Genomic DNA, 16,207 nt, shown 5'->3' with positions numbered 1-16,207 from the left:
AGGCTGGAGGCAGTGGAGATGTCATGTCTGAGGGCAATGTGTGGTGTGAATATAATGCAGAGAATTCGTAGTTTGGAAGTTAGGAGGAGGTGCGGGATTACCAAAACTGTTGTCCAGAGGGCTGAGGAAGGGTTGTTGAGGTGGTTCGGACATGTAGAGAGAATGGAGCGAAACAGAGTGACTTCAAGAGTGTATCAGTCTGTAGTGGAAGGAAGGCGGGGTAGGGGTCGGCCTAGGAAAGGTTGGAGGGAGGGGGTAAAGGAGGTTTTGTGTGCGAGGGGCTTGGACTTCCAGCAGGCATGCGTGAGCGTGTTTGATAGGAGTGAATGGAGACAAATGGTTTTTAATACTTGACGTGCTGTTGGAGTGTGAGCAAAGTAACATTTATGAAGGGGTTCAGGGAAACCGGCAGGCCGGACTTGAGTCCTGGAGATGGGAAGTACAGTGCCTGCACTCTGAAGGAGGGGTGTTAATGTTGCAGTTTAAAAACTGTAGTGTAAAGCACCCTTCTGGCAAGACAGTGATGGAGTGAATGATGGTGAAAGTTTTTCTTTTTCGGGCCACCCTGCCTTGGTGGGAATCGGCCAGTGTGATAATAAAATACGTCAGTAATAGCAATGGAATAGTATTTACAAAGGCACCAACAAAGAACCCAAAGCAGGCAACAAGAGCACCACAGATTGTTACAGTCCGACAACCATAGCGGTCAGTCAGGAGGGAGGCTAGCGGTCCAGCCAACAACGGTATTGCCATGAATAAACTTCCAACCCAGGATGTTAAGGATCTGCTTTCTTGAAAGTAGCTCAAGAGTTCAACAAAGATTACGCCAAAAGACATAGTGATACCATCAGCAATGCAGTGAACCATGAAAGATGCTGCTACTATTACCCAACCCCACCCTCCGTCAGGTGCTTGACGCTCAAATTCGGTCCCCTGTGAATTGGTCGAATCACTAGAGCTTGAGCCCAAACTGATGCTGCTAGAACCTGAAACTTGTCTCCGACGCCATTTTTTTGGTACTTGCAAGTTAGATGCAATTTCAGATGGTGAGGAATCCGGGACAAGTTTTGACCATAAACGAGATAACTGGTCTCCATGAGTTGGTGTGACGCTGCCTCCACAAGGCTTGTGTAGAGTTATATGACCATCCTCTGTTACTAGTGTGTCATGGAGTACGCGAGTGTCGTCGTCCTCATAAGGCGTGTCGAACTGAACATGAGCGCCAGTTGGAACTCTCGTCCCAGCCTTGAGACATCCGCTGGTTGGTGTGCAGGGGCTGCGGCCACCTATATCTTTAATGCTAGGGTCAGATGATAACCCAACACTGACTGCCAGGCCAGCATTTGAAGTGGAATCTCCTCCACATGATGCAATAGGACTTAGCTCACTACATGCTGATACCTTCTTGAAGCCTGTCTCCCCATTTTTGTGAAAGTGGCAGTTAGTACCACTGCTACTGCTGCAACTGTTACTGGTGCTGGTGCTGCTACTGCTGCTGCCACCACCGAGGCTATTGCCAGAGTCACTGCCTCTGCTCGAGTCACACAAAGGCAGTGGGGAATAATCTGAAATACAAACCTTTTGCCTCCTCTCTGCTAAAGATAATTTTGATGACGTTGGCCTGCCAATATCCAGTCTACTTGAAGTTTGTTCCGTTTGCGTCACTTGGCTACTAAACACAACACCACTCGCTTTTAGATTTTCATCACTTCGTTTGTTTGTACAATACAATTTTTTCAGAGCGTGGTATTCATACCCATCACCCGAGCCACTTTCTATCACACTGGTCATTTTACCTGCTGCCAGTATATAGGAACACGCATCACATGCAGGTCCTGTCTGAGTGCTACTGTCCACAAAGCTCTTTTTCCACACACTTGAAGCATCATCCTCAGCAGGACTGGTTGGGTTAGTGCCACAGGTGCTCTCACGTGATGACAGACTGCTCTGTTCACAACTGCTGACTTTTTCGGAGTGGCCATCACCACACACCACACCACATTCCTCAGAATCATATGTTTCTGCACTACTCTCATTTGGGGTAAATATCCTTATGTGGCACTCGCTTTGACTTGAAATATTAAGTGGTACAGCGCCCTGCCCCTGATGCTGGCAAGGGAGTTCAGTGCTTCCGTCACTGACACTTGGGTTCAGCAATGCTTGATGCTCCCCGCTCTCATCTTGTGTGTAACTAGGAAGGCAGTCTTGGGTCAGAGAGGGAGGTTCTCCATCCTGATCTCCCATTCCGACCTCTCCTGACACACCGCCACTGTTATCACACCCACCACCACTATCTACACTCTGCCCACCCACCAACTGCCACCCATTCATTACTACTGATGACATGCTTTTGTATATATATATATATATATATATATATATATATATATATATATATATATATATATATATATATATATATATATATATATATATATGCACAAGCCTTAAAAATTGAACACCGTTATTCTTTGTTAATATTAAGTCGATCTATCTTACTTTACTATTAGATCACAGTCAGGGATCCACACAGTTTAAAAATATCGAACAAGCTGAAAGTCACAACTAAAATCTTTTTAAAAGATTTATAAAGATCATATATTTTACTGGTGTTCCTGTGTGGCTGATAAACAGTGAGGGAGATAGGTTGGGAGGTGGTGGGAATGTTGGGTATCACAGTTGTGTGAAGGGTGGTGCTAATGCCCCCGATGGTGTCGCCCGAAGAGCAGGTGAATGTGGTGGAAGCGTTGCAGATGGGTGTGGTGCAGGCGTGGCAGACGAAGGGCACCCAGGCTTGAAGAAAGGCAGGTGCAATCCGTGCGACCAGCAGCACGATGCTCTCACATGCCCCGGGCCCAGCCATCACACTCAAACCTGTAGAAATAATCACTTTCAGTAACATCACTACTCAAGAAAGCGTCTAGAATAACATATAAATATAAATGGTAATACATATAAAGAAAACAAAATTAAGCACACGTTGAATAGCCAGTTAATGCACTAGTTCAGGCAGTATCATTTGGGTTCAAGATTGCCTCTTGAATCTTCACCTTGTCAGTCTACACTGATTGAATGTTCCTGTTAGTTTATCTTGATGACGTTATAGCCGTGGGAAAGACTTCCCCTTTCATATTCCACAGCTGACACCAATACTGGGGTATGTTAATAGTAGATTTGAGATAAATAGCTAAACGTCTGAGTTTATTGCCCAAAAATATACAGTAAATGGGTAAGCCACAGTCCATTCCAGGTGCCAGAGCACAGACATCATGGGCAGCTGCTTCTTGAAGGACATCAGGTGTAGGAGGTGAACAAGAGAGAATACCAGTGAGGTGCCAGCAAGGAGACCTATAGTAATGCTGTATAGTAACAGTACAAGGAAATTATGCTGAGGGGAGAACTTACGCCAGAATCTGTACCCCCCAGGCGCTGTATAATCCTCCGGGTTTAGCGCTTCCCCCTTGATTATAATAATAATAATGTAGCCCAACATCCTTAAGGAAGGGAAAGGTGTTGACTGAAACTAGCAACTTGGGTAACAGTAATCAGAATCGTCCAAGATATAAAGCTGAGAAGGGCACCAGGAATCTATCCTAGAAGTTCCATCAAGACTGCATAAACATAATAAAATAAAATTTTATGTTATAACGATACCTACAACAAGTTAACGCAAAACTGAGTACACAGAGACAACGCAATAAGTGTCAGGGCGGCCAAGACTGTTCAACTGCCTCCTAGCATACCAATAGACCCCTGGTTGTCTTCAAGAGGGAGCTGAATAGCCACCTAAAGTCAGTACCTGATCAGCCGGGCTGATCAGGTACTGATCAGTAACAGCCTGTTTGATCAGACCCTGATCCACCACGAGGTCTGGTCTCAGATCGGCCCGCGGGGGCGTTGACCCCCGAAACCCTCTCCAGGTAACAAAAATGTTTTAGATGATTATAGAGGATCAGGTGAAACAGTTGATTTTAGTGCAGAGGCAAAATAAGACATTGCTAATTACTTTTTAGGGAAGAAATAAAAATAATAAAAACTTCAGAACTTTATTGTAAATATAATACAATGTCTTATTTTGTCTTTTCACTAAAACTACCCCAAGACACTACTAAAGTCACCTTCAGACTTCACAATGAGGCAGCCATTAATAACTTCGCAACAGCATTAGCAAACATTGATTGGCACACTGAGCTAGAAATCTATACAGATATTGACGAATGTATTAATAATTTTCTAAAAAAGACCCAATACCTCTATAACAAGCACTGCCCTAAAAAAACTAAACAGATGACAGCAAAGAGACTGAACAGTCCCTGGCTAACACCCAGCATTCTCAAATCCATAAATACAAAACACCAATATGAAAAACAGTACAGAATGGGTCACATAACCAGAGACCAAACAAAACGTTACTCGTCAATCCTAACCAGCCTGATAAGAAGGGCAAAAAAATTGTATTATGAGAACAGATTATCCAACTTACGAGGTGATATAAAAAAGACCTGGAAAACACTATCTGAAATTCTGGGAACAAAAAAGATATCACGAAATAGCGAAATAAAATTAGCAAAATCAGATGAACCCCAACTCCCACCAACAGAAACAGCAAACAGACTCAATGATTTCTTCTCCACTATAGGACAAAACCTTGCCCATAAAATCCCAAGCTCAGATACCCCACCAAATAACTACCTCACCGGCAACTACCCGAACACACTGTTCCTAGCTCCGACTAACCCATACGAAGTCTCCCTTATTATCAATGCACTAAAAAACAAGGCAGGAGATTTAAGTACCTTACCACCCTTTATATATAAAAAAGTGTCACAAGTGCTATCTCCAATCATTGCAACACTCTTTAACAAATCCATTGAATCCTCCACCTTCCCTACAGTACTCAAAATAGCAAGGGTCACCCCGATCCACAAAGGAGGAGACCAAACAGAGTTGAATAACTATAGGCCAATATCCAACTTACACCCTCTCTCAAAAATCTTTGAAAAACTAATTCATAAACGAATCTACTCCTACCTTATCTCCCAAAACATACTCAACCCCTGCCAATTTGGATTCAGGCCTAATAAAAATACTAATGATGCTATTATACACATGCTAGAACATATATACACTGCAATAGAGAAAAAAGAAGTCCCACTGGGGATCTTCATTGACTTACGTAAAGCTTTTGATACAGTTGACCATGACTTGCTCCACGTAAAATTGTCACACTATGGTATAAGAGGGCACTCCCTCAATTACCTCAAGTCATACCTCAGCAACAGAAGCCAATATGTGTACGCAAATGGGGCAAACTCTTCTGCGCAACCAATTACAGTTGGTGTCCCACAGGGAAGTGTCCTTGGCCCTCTTCTCTTTCTCCTATACATAAATGACCTTCCAAATGCTTCGCAATTACTCAAACCCACACTATTTGCAGATGACACTACATACGTCTTCTCTCACCCGAGCCCAGTCACACTAGCCAATACTGTAAATACCGAATTACAGAAAATATCTACCTGGATGAGGACTAACAAACTTACACTAAACACTGACAAAACCTACTTCATTCAGTTTGGTAACAGAGCTACAGATGTCCCTCTTAACATAATGATAAACGGATCACCTATCACAAAGCTAACAGAGGGAAAATTCTTAGGAATCCACCTTGATAATAGACTCAAATTTCATACACATATACAACAAATTTCTAAGAAAATTTCCAAGACTGTAGGCATACTATCGAAGATACGGTACTATGTTCCACAGTCAGCCCTCCTGGCCCTATATCACTCTCTTATTTACCCCTATCTCACCTATGGAATTTGTGCATGGGGCTCAACAACAGTTAACCATCTCAGACCACTAATTACCCAACAAAAGGCTGCAGTTAGAATGATAACAAATTCTCACTACAGGCAGCACACTCCACCAATATTCAATACACTAAACCTACTCACCATACAAAACATCCATACTTATTACTGCACCTATTACATACATAGAACACTTAACTCTGATATTAACCCTCCCCTCAAACATCTCCTTGCCAACCTCAACAGAACACATGACCATAACACAAGACACAGATCACTCTTTGATGTTCCTCGTGTTCATCTCACAATATGCAAAAACTCAATGCACATAAAAGGCCCTAAAATCTGGAATTCATTACCTGTAAATATAAAAGAAACACTACCTGTTTATAAGTTCAAGTCTCTACTCAAAGATCACTTACTCACCCAAAACCAAATAAATACTGAATAACTGAACCTTATAAATTGTATATCTTAAATGTTTCTCACAATTATATCACATAAATGTTAAACCTAAAACCCAATCTAACTTTATTATTTTTTAAATACACTACCTAACAGAATCCTTCATATGACCTGTCTTTGTAATACTCACTTGTGCTTTATAGTAATCTGTTTACATTAATGTTTTATCACTGACTTCATCATTGCTTAGTTAATCTTAAGTTAATTTTAAGCCAGCCCGTAATGCTATGCATAGTATAAGTGGCTTTGGCATACTGCTCTTATCTGTATTTTTTTGTACCTCTGTATGTGTGCACAAATTTATAATAAATAAATAAATAAATAAATAACCAACAAGACATTGTATTATCTTCACCAAAAACATCTGAAGCTTTTATTATTTTTATTTCTTCCCTAAAAAGTAATTAGCAATGTCTTATTTTGCCTCTGCACTAAAATTAATTTGGCTTCACCTGATCCTCCACACTCATCCAAAACACTATTATTAGTTTTGCGTAAACGTGCCGTAAGTGGAGCATACCTGGAGAGAATTTCGGGGGTCAACGCCCCCCGCGGCCCTATCTGTGACCCGGCCTCATGGTGGATCAGGGCCTGATCAACCAGGCTGTTACTACTGGCCGCACGTAAACCGACGTATGAACCACAGCCTGGCTGATCAGTTACTAACTCTAGGTGCCTGTTCAGCTCCCCCTTGAAGAGAGCCAGGGGTCTATTGGTAATTCCCCTTATGTATGTTGGGAGGCAGCTGAACAGTCTTGGCCCCCTGACACTTATTGTGTTGTCTCTTATCGTGTCATAACCATTTGTTGCTAAGTCATTACCATTTTTTATTATTTATTTCCATTATACATTCTTCATAGAACTATGATACGATCCTCGTATCATAGAAGTTCTGTGAAATCAAACATCAAACTATTTTGACTATTATTATCCAAGTTAATAGTTACAACCTCCGCTCCCTCTTGTATTGAGCTATAGTTCGGTAATAGTTCAATACCTTTAAAAGGACCAGGAGATGTAGCTCACCACATTTAAACATGACCTTTTCCTGGAAGTAATGTTCATGTAAATATAATGTGACATGCTGCCAGAGGACCAAGTTATGGCTTCCAGGTGCTGTAAATCTTGCGGTCATGGAGTGCAAATCTTGAAACTGATCTTAATGCAACTTGCCGCACTTATTTCCCTCGGCCAGACCATATCCTTCATACTCACACTTGTCAACTTGAAAAAAAAATAAGTCTGCGTTTCGAAATTCTTCAGTGGGTCTACCTACCTACCTACCTGGGGGAGTTCCGGGGGTCAACGCCCCCGCCACAAAGTCCTTGACTAGGGTGTATGATCGTATTTAATATCTCAAAAATAGCTAAGCTAAAATACATAAGAAGTTATGTAGCAAAGCCTTGATGCAATATTTTTTACAAGTTTAGCGTTTTACATGCACAAAATATGAAAGGCTGATAATATTGAAAATGCGAATACAAGTATTAAGATATATTACACAATGACTTTTGTAGAGGAAGCAAATTACTCTAAATTTTTACAGGAAATATAAAAAAAAAACGAAAATAAATCCCAAAACTTATTATTATTATTTACATTAACTTTGAGAGTCAAGTCTACAGTCTACCAGTGCAGGTGTTGTTCAGTCTATCAGTGCAGGCGTTTTCAATCAATGCAGTTGTTCAGTCTATCAGTGCAGATGTTTTTCACATTCTGCAGTTCTTATCCATAATTCGTTGTGTTATCCGCCGTAAATGTCAGTAAATTTAAGCGAAAAGAAAAATATCTTCAACATTTATTCCGGGAAATGCTGAGTTCTTAGACAAGTATCAGTTGGGGTGAGTAGCGCCCTCCCAGAGCAGGGGCACCAATCCCTAGGCACAAAGCACTCCTTCACCCTGTTAAAACAAGAAGTCACAATACCGTGACTGGAACAATACACAAATAACCCGCACATAGAAGAGAGAAGCTTATGACGACGTTTCGATCCGACCTGGACCATTGATTAGTCATACTAGTCATAATCTTCTTTCTCCTATGTGTTAAGGTGACGCAGCGTCGAGGGAGAGATCTATAATGTCAGATTTGAGAACCAGGGAACAGCCTGTACACATCCAGCTAGGTAAACACAGCTGGACACTCATACCACATAGTTCCGTTATGTTGAAATGGTATGAAATACCAACAAGTTAATGATTAAAACACATGTGCAAGAGTTAGGTATATAATGTTGAAACGTTTCACCTACACAGTAGGCTTTTTCAGTCAAATACAGAGGCAGCAGGTATAGTACAGTAAAATGAAGATGTAATCATCTATCAACCTTGGAGAAATAGTATTTGAGGTGATCAGTTCAGCTCCATGGAGCTGAACTCTTCTCCAGGTTGAGGGACTGACCACCTCAAATACTATTTCTCCAAGGCTGATGGACCTCTGATTACACCATCTTCATTTCACTACCTGATGCCTCCGTATTTGACTGTAGGCGAAACATTTTAACAATAAAGATACCTAACTGCTGCACATGTGTGTTAATCGTGACCACAGAGTTCCGCTGGTAGGCTAGCGGTCGTTACGGAGTGAATCACCTTGTTGGCAAGGGCCCCCCACCCACCTTCAGTTGTGTTCCCAGACACAGGGTGTAAGGACACCACTGAATGAATCATATGAAAAAGACTGGTGTAGAGTGATCTTGCCTGTAGCATAAAGCAACAACACCAGCACCACACTCGAGCAACACTCACCTCTGGCACACACTCAAGTGCTACACAGGAAGGTGACATTGTGGCTACACCCTCAGTAAGAATAATCCTCAGCAAGCCATACTTTTGGCACCTTTATCTGTAAATACCCTCCAGCAACTCCTCATTTACATCGCCACAAAACTCTGTGGTTGACAGTAAATGTGGAGCTGATGATCACAGGGTCCAAGCACTCGCGGAGGGGAAGGGGGTCCAGGTACTCGCCGAGAGGGAAAAAAGTACTCGCTGAGAGGAATAGCCAAGCACTCGCTTGGTAATGGGGCATAGTACTCACTGAGGGGAGGGTGCCAGGCACTCACTGAGGGGAAGGGGAAGTCGCTTCCTCTCGAAGACTGCCAAGATGTGTCCGAGGTGTTCCAGGATGTCACAGTGTTCCAGGATCTATGAAGATCTGTGTTCCAGGATGTATGCAAGGCTATCACAGTGTTTCAGGATGTGTGAAAGGATGTCACAGTGTTCCAGGATGTGCACGAGGATGTCACGGTGTTCCAGGATGTGTGTGAGGATGTCACGGTGTTCCAGGATGTGTGTGAGGATGTCACGGTGTTCCAGGATGTAAGTGAGGAAGTCATGGTGTCTAAGGACAACCTGGATGAGGAAGAGGAGGAAGCTGACACTAAACATTGATAAGAACAATAACAAGAGTGCCCCAGACGCTAGGAATCAGTGACGCCACTGCCGAGTAACAAAGACGGGACGAGACTCGCCCCTACAACCGCAATTAGCAAGGCATGTACAACACACAAACAATGGCAAACTGCCCGGCCCTAGCACGCTCAAAACAAGTGCCAAGTTCCCACCCCACCTGTTGGCACTGTTGTCACATGCTCAGCTTCCATGTTTACTCTCCCCATGGTCACCTGTGAGTGGGAAGGAGACATTCTTGGGATCATTAAGACAGGAAGGTTAATAACCCTGGCCAACAGCCACGTAAACAATAAATAAGAGCCAAGCAATGTGACTTACATCTGCAACGTCATTCTTTATTCAACACCTGCATCTACATGTGGATCACTAGTACAACACCTGCACCTACATGTGGATCACTAGTACAACACCTGCACCTACATGTGGATCACTAGTACAACACCTGCATCTACATGTGGATCACTAGTACAACACCTGCACCTACATGTGGATCACTAGTACAACACCTGCACCTACATGTGGATCACTAGTACAACACCTGCATCTACATGTGGATCACTAGTACAACACCTGCACCTACATGTGGCTCACAAGTACAACACCTGCACCTACATGTGGCTCACTAGTACAACACCTGCACCTACATGTGGCTCACAAGTACAACACCTGCACCTACATGTGGCTCACTAGTACAACGCCTGCACCTACATGTGGCTCACTAGTACAACACCTGCACCTACATGTGGTTTACTAGTACAACACCTGCACCTACATGTGACTCACTAGTACAACACCTGCACCTACATGTGGTTTACTAGTACAACACCTGCACCTACATGTGACTCACTAGTATAACACCTTTTCGTCTAGTTACACACACACGAGGATGAAGTATTTCCCCAGTGTGTCTGTGTCATGTGTGTCTGCCACAGTGTGTCATCTCCAGGCATCTTAAAAAAATAAGTGTTAAATTTATTATTTTCCAAAAAGTTACACAAGTGTTACAAAGTTGAAACATCAGGTTTTGCATTGACTACATATAGAAAGCTCACTTTTATGCAGAGTTTGTCCCTACCAAGTGTCTGGTCTCCTCATTAAACCTAGATAGGTAACCAGGTTCCATCCAAGGGGTAGTAGTAGTAGTAGCAGTTCCTCTATCAAGAGTTCTCCTCCAGTATGAAGGCGCCTTCATTGTAGGACTTAGCTCCTGGAGAATGGTACACGCTGGTCATGTAGTATTCACCTAATTGTACTCACCTAATTGTGGTTGCAGCGGTCGAAACTCAGCTCCTGGCCCCGCCTCTTCACTCATTGGTAATAGGTCCTCTCTCTCCCTGCTCCATGAGCTTTATCATGCCTCATCTTAAAGCTATGTATGGTTCCTGCCTCCACTACTTCACTTGCTAGCCTATTCCACTTCCTGACTACTCTGTAACTGAAGAAATATTTCCTAACATCCCTTTGACTCATCTGGGTCTTCAACTTCCAACTGTGACCCCTTGTTTTTGTGTCCCATCTCTGGAACATTCTGTGTGTGTGTGTGTGTGTGTGTGTGTGTGTGTGTGTGTGTGTGTGTGTGTGTGTGTGTGTGTGTTTGTGTGTGTGTGTGTGTACTCACCTATTTGCTCACCTATTTGTGGTTGCAGGGGTCGAGTCCTAGCTCCTGGCCCCGCCTCTTCACCGGTTGCTACTAGACCCTCTCTCTCCCCGCTCCATGAGCTTTATCAAACCTCGTCTTAAAACTGTGTATGGTTCCTGCCTCCACTACGTCATTTTCTAGGCTATTCCACTGCCTTACAACTCTATGACTGAAGAAATACTTCCTACTATCTCTCTGACTCATTTGTGTCTTCAACTTCCAATTGTGGCCTCTTGTTTCTGTGTCCCCTCCCTGGAACATCCTGTCCTTGTCCACCTTGTCTATTCCACGCAGTATTTTATATGTCGTTATCATGTCTCCCCTGACCCTCCTGTCCTCCAGTGTCGTCAGGCCGATTTCCCTTAATCTTTCTTCATAGGACATTCCCCTTAGCTCTGGAACTAACCTTGTTGCAAACCTTTGTACTTTCTCTAGTTTCTTGACGTGCTTTATCAAGTGCGGGTTCCAAACAGGTGCTGCATACTCCAGTATGGGCCTGACATACACGGTGTACAGTGTCTTGAATGATTCCTTACTAAGGTGTCGGAATGCTGTTCTCTGGTTTGCCAGGCGCCCATATGCTGCAGCAGTTATCTGATTGATGTGTGCTTCCGGAGACATGCTCGGTGTTATACTCACCCCAAGATCTTTCTCCTTGAGTGAGGTTTGCAGTCTTTGGCCACCTAGCCTATACTCTGTCTGTGGTCTTCTGTGTGTGTGTGTGTGTGTGTGTGTGTGTGTGTGTGTGTGTGTGTGTGTGTGTGTGTGTGTGTGTGTGTGTGTGTGTGTGTGTGTGTGCGTGCGTGTGCGTGTGCGTGTGTGTGTGTGTGTATGTGTGTGTGTGTGTATTTGTTTTCCCCTCTCTTCCTGAGGGTTTTAAATAAGGTTGCTTGCTTAAGTTTCTTTTCTTAGCTCACTGCCCTCTCATCTGGTACCACTCTCATCTGGTACCACTCTCATCTTGTACCACTCTCATCTGGTACCACTCTCATCTGGTACCACTCTCATCTGGTACCACTCGTCTGGTACCACTCTCGTCTGGTAACACTCGTCCGGTAACACTCTCGTCCGGTAACACTCTCGTCCGGTAACACTCGTCCGGTAACACTCTCGTCCGGTACTACTCTCGTCCGGTACTACTCTCGTCCAGTACCACTCTCAGGTACCACTCTCATCTGGAACCACTATCAGGTACCACTCTCGTCTGGTATCACTCTCGTCTGGAACCACTATCAGGTGCCACTCTCATCTAGTACCACTCTTCTAGTACCACTCTCGTCTGGTACCATACTCATCGTCAACCTCTACATCCTCTTTAATTTCTTGACACAGTCGATGATAGGGCGACTCCATCTTGGCTTACTCCCAACTCATTGTACGTTCCTTCAGGGTTGAGTCCAGGTGTATACTTCACAAAGCACTAGATGTGTGCGGTTATTCAGCACTTTACAAAAAAGTTGTTAACATTAACAATTCACTGCCAATAGTACCCATTACTACTTACCCACTTTCTTCTTCCTCTCTTTGTCCTGTCCCTCTCCCCCCACTCTCCTATATATACTGGCTCCCTCACCTTCATGTGTTAAGTGTGAATTGCAAATGGTCCAAGTCGGACCGAAACATCGTCATAAGCTTCTCTGTACTATTAGTGTATTAGTAACCATTTTTAGCAAACTTAAGACTGCCAATATGATCGTAATTATCTTGACTAATTTATAGTCTGATATACTCATAATATACACAAAAATTTTAGTCAACGAGCGGCAGTGTAAACCCATATGTTTGTACCAGTGACCAACACTACACTACTGTGTACCAGCGACCAACACTACACTACTGTCTACCAGTGACCAACACTACACTACTGTGTACCAGCGACCAACACTACACTACTGTGTACCAGCGACCAACACTACACTACTGTGTACCAGCGACCAACACTACAGTACTGTGTACCAGTGACCAACACTACACTACTGTGTACCAGTGACCAACACTACACTACTGTGTACCAGTGACCAACACTACACTACTGTGCACCAGCGACCAACACTACACTACTGTGTACCAGTGACCAACACTACACTACTGTGTACCAGTGACCAACACTACACTACTGTGTACCAGTGACCAACACTACACTACTGTGTACCAGTGACCAACACTACACTACTGTGTACCAGTGACCAACACTACACTACTGTGTACCAGCGACCAACACTACACTACTGTGTACCAGTGACCAACACTACACTACTGTGTACCAGTGACCAACACTACACTACTGTGTACCAGTGACCAACACTACACTACTGTGTACCAGCGACCAACACTACACTACTGTGTACCAGTGACCAACACTACACTACTGTGTACCAGTGACCAACACTACACTGCTGTGTACCAGTGACCAACACTACACTACTGTGTACCAGCGACCAACACTACACTACTGTGTACCAGTGACCAACACTACACTACTGTGTACCAGTGACCAACACTACACTACTGTGTACCAGTGACCAACACTACACTACTGTGTACCAGTGACCAACACTACACTACTGTTTACCCGTGACCAACACTACACTACTGTGTACCAGTGACCAGCACTACACTACTGTGTACCAGCGACCAACACTACACTACTGTGTACCAATGACCAACATTACACTACTGTGTACCAGCGACCAACACTACACTACTGTGTACCAGCGACCAACACTACACTACTGTGTACCAGTGACCAACACTCAACACTACACTACTGTGTACCAGTGACCAACACTACACTACTGTGTACCAGTGACCAACACTACACTACTGTGTACCAGTGACCAACACTACACTACTGTGTACCAGTGACCAACACTACACTACTGTGTACCAGTGATCAACACTACACTACTGTGTACCAGTGACCAACACTACACTACTGTGTACCAGTGACCTACACTACACTACTGTGTACCAGTGACCAACACTACACTACTGTGTACCAGCGACCAACACTACACTACTGTGTACCAGCGACCAACACTACACTACTGTGTACCAGTGACCAACACTACACTACTGTGCACCAGTGACCAACACTACACTACTGTGTACCAGTGACCAACACTACACTACTGTGTACTAGTGACCAACACTACACTACTGTGTACCAGTGACCACCACTACACTACTGTGTACCAGTGACCAACACTACACTACTGTGTACCAGCGACCAACACTAAACTACTGTGTACCAGTGACCAACACTACTGTGCTTGTACCAGTGACCAACACTACACTACTGTGTACCAGCGACCAACACTACACTACTGTGTACCAGCGACCAACACTACACTACTGTGTACCAGTGACCAATACTACACTACTGTGTACCAGTGACCAACACTACTGTGCTTGTACCAGTGACGAACACCACTGTGTTTGTACCAGTGACCAACACTACTGTGTTTGTACCAGTGACCAACACTACTGTGTTTGTACCAGTGACCAACACCACTGTGTTTGTGCCAGTGAGCAACACTGCTGTTGTGCCAGTGAGCAACACTACTGTGTTTGTGCCAGTGAGCAACACTACTGTGTTTGTGCCAGTGAGCAACACTACTGTGTTTGTGCCAGTGAGCAACACTACTGTGTTTGTGCCAGTGAGCAACACTACTGTGTTTGTGCCAGTGAGCAACACTACTGTGTTTGTGCCAGTGAGCAACACTACTGTGTTTGTGCCAGTGAGCAACACTACTGTGTTTGTGCCAGTGAGCAACACCACTGTGTTTGTGCCAGTGAGCAACACTGCTGTGTTTGTGCCAGTGAGCAACACTACTGTGTTTGTGCCAGTGAGCAACACTAGTGTGTTTGTGCCAGTGAGCAACACTAGTGTGTTTGTGCCAGTGAGCAACACTACTGTGTTTGTGCCAGTGAGCAACACTACTGTGTTTGTGCCAGTGAGCAACACTACTGTGTTTGTGCCAGTGAGCAACACTACTGTGTTTGTGCCAGTGAGCAACACTACTGTGTTTGTGCCAGTGAGCAACACTACTGTGTTTGTGCCAGTGAGCAACACTACTGTGTTTGTGCCAGTGAGCAACACTACTGTGTTTGTGCCAGTGAGCAACACTACTGTGTTTGTGCCAGTGAGCAACACTACTGTGTTTGTGCCAGTGAGCAACACTACTGTGTTTGTGCCAGTGAGCAACACTACTGTGTTTGTGCCAGTGAGCAACACTACTGTGTTTGTACCAGTGAGCAACACTACTGTGTTTGTGCCAGTGAGCAACACCACTGTGTTTGTGCCAGTGAGCAACACTGCTGTGTTTGTGCCAGTGAGCAACACTACTGTGTTTGTGCCAGTGAGCAACACTACTGTGTTTGTGCCAGTGAGCAACACTACTGTGTTTGTGCCAGTGAGCAACACTACTGTGTTTGTGCCAGTGAGCAACACTACTGTGTTTGTACCAGTGACCAACATTATACAAGTTTGTTTGCAGTTATGTTTTCCTTGACCTTTCACTCTTCATATGCTGTGAAGCATCTTTAGCTCCTCTTGATAGCTTCTGTGCGTTAGTGCTGGGACTAGTGCTGATCCTGGTAGCTTCTGTGCCTTAGTGCTGGGACTAGTGCTGATCCTGGTAGCTTCTGTGCGTTAGTGCTGGGACTAGTGCTGATCCTGGTAGCTTCTGTGCCTTAGTGCTGGTATTAGTGCGATGGCAAATCTTTTCACTTTCTTCTAGGTTGTGTTAGGTTGAGAGAGTGTCGTGGTAGGGAGGCGAGGACTGCTCTCACAAGTGGTGCTGAGCGTCTTCAATGATTCCCTGTTTAGCTTCTTCAAGGTACCTCTTACACTGACCAGTCATGTTACCACT

At 44.1% G+C, this 16,207-nt stretch overlaps 1 protein-coding gene across 1 annotated transcript in view; it reads right to left on the bottom strand.

Annotated features, from left to right (window-relative positions):
- Nucleotides 1-16,207, bottom strand: part of LOC128688894 (uncharacterized) — a 121,761-nt gene that overhangs the window by 20,894 nt on the left and 84,660 nt on the right. The window contains exon 3 of the mRNA XM_070085654.1: nt 576-2,874. Within this exon, the coding sequence (XP_069941755.1) occupies nt 576-2,346 (1,771 nt within the window). The 5' untranslated portion in view covers nt 2,347-2,874. The remainder of the gene's footprint in view (nt 1-575; nt 2,875-16,207) is intronic.

This window comes from Cherax quadricarinatus, chromosome 16 (genome assembly GCF_038502225.1).
Source record: "Cherax quadricarinatus isolate ZL_2023a chromosome 16, ASM3850222v1, whole genome shotgun sequence".
NCBI lineage: Eukaryota > Metazoa > Arthropoda > Malacostraca > Decapoda > Parastacidae > Cherax > Cherax quadricarinatus.
The sequence above is the reverse complement of the archived record's forward strand: the minus strand, read 5'-3'. Positions and strand labels throughout refer to the sequence as shown.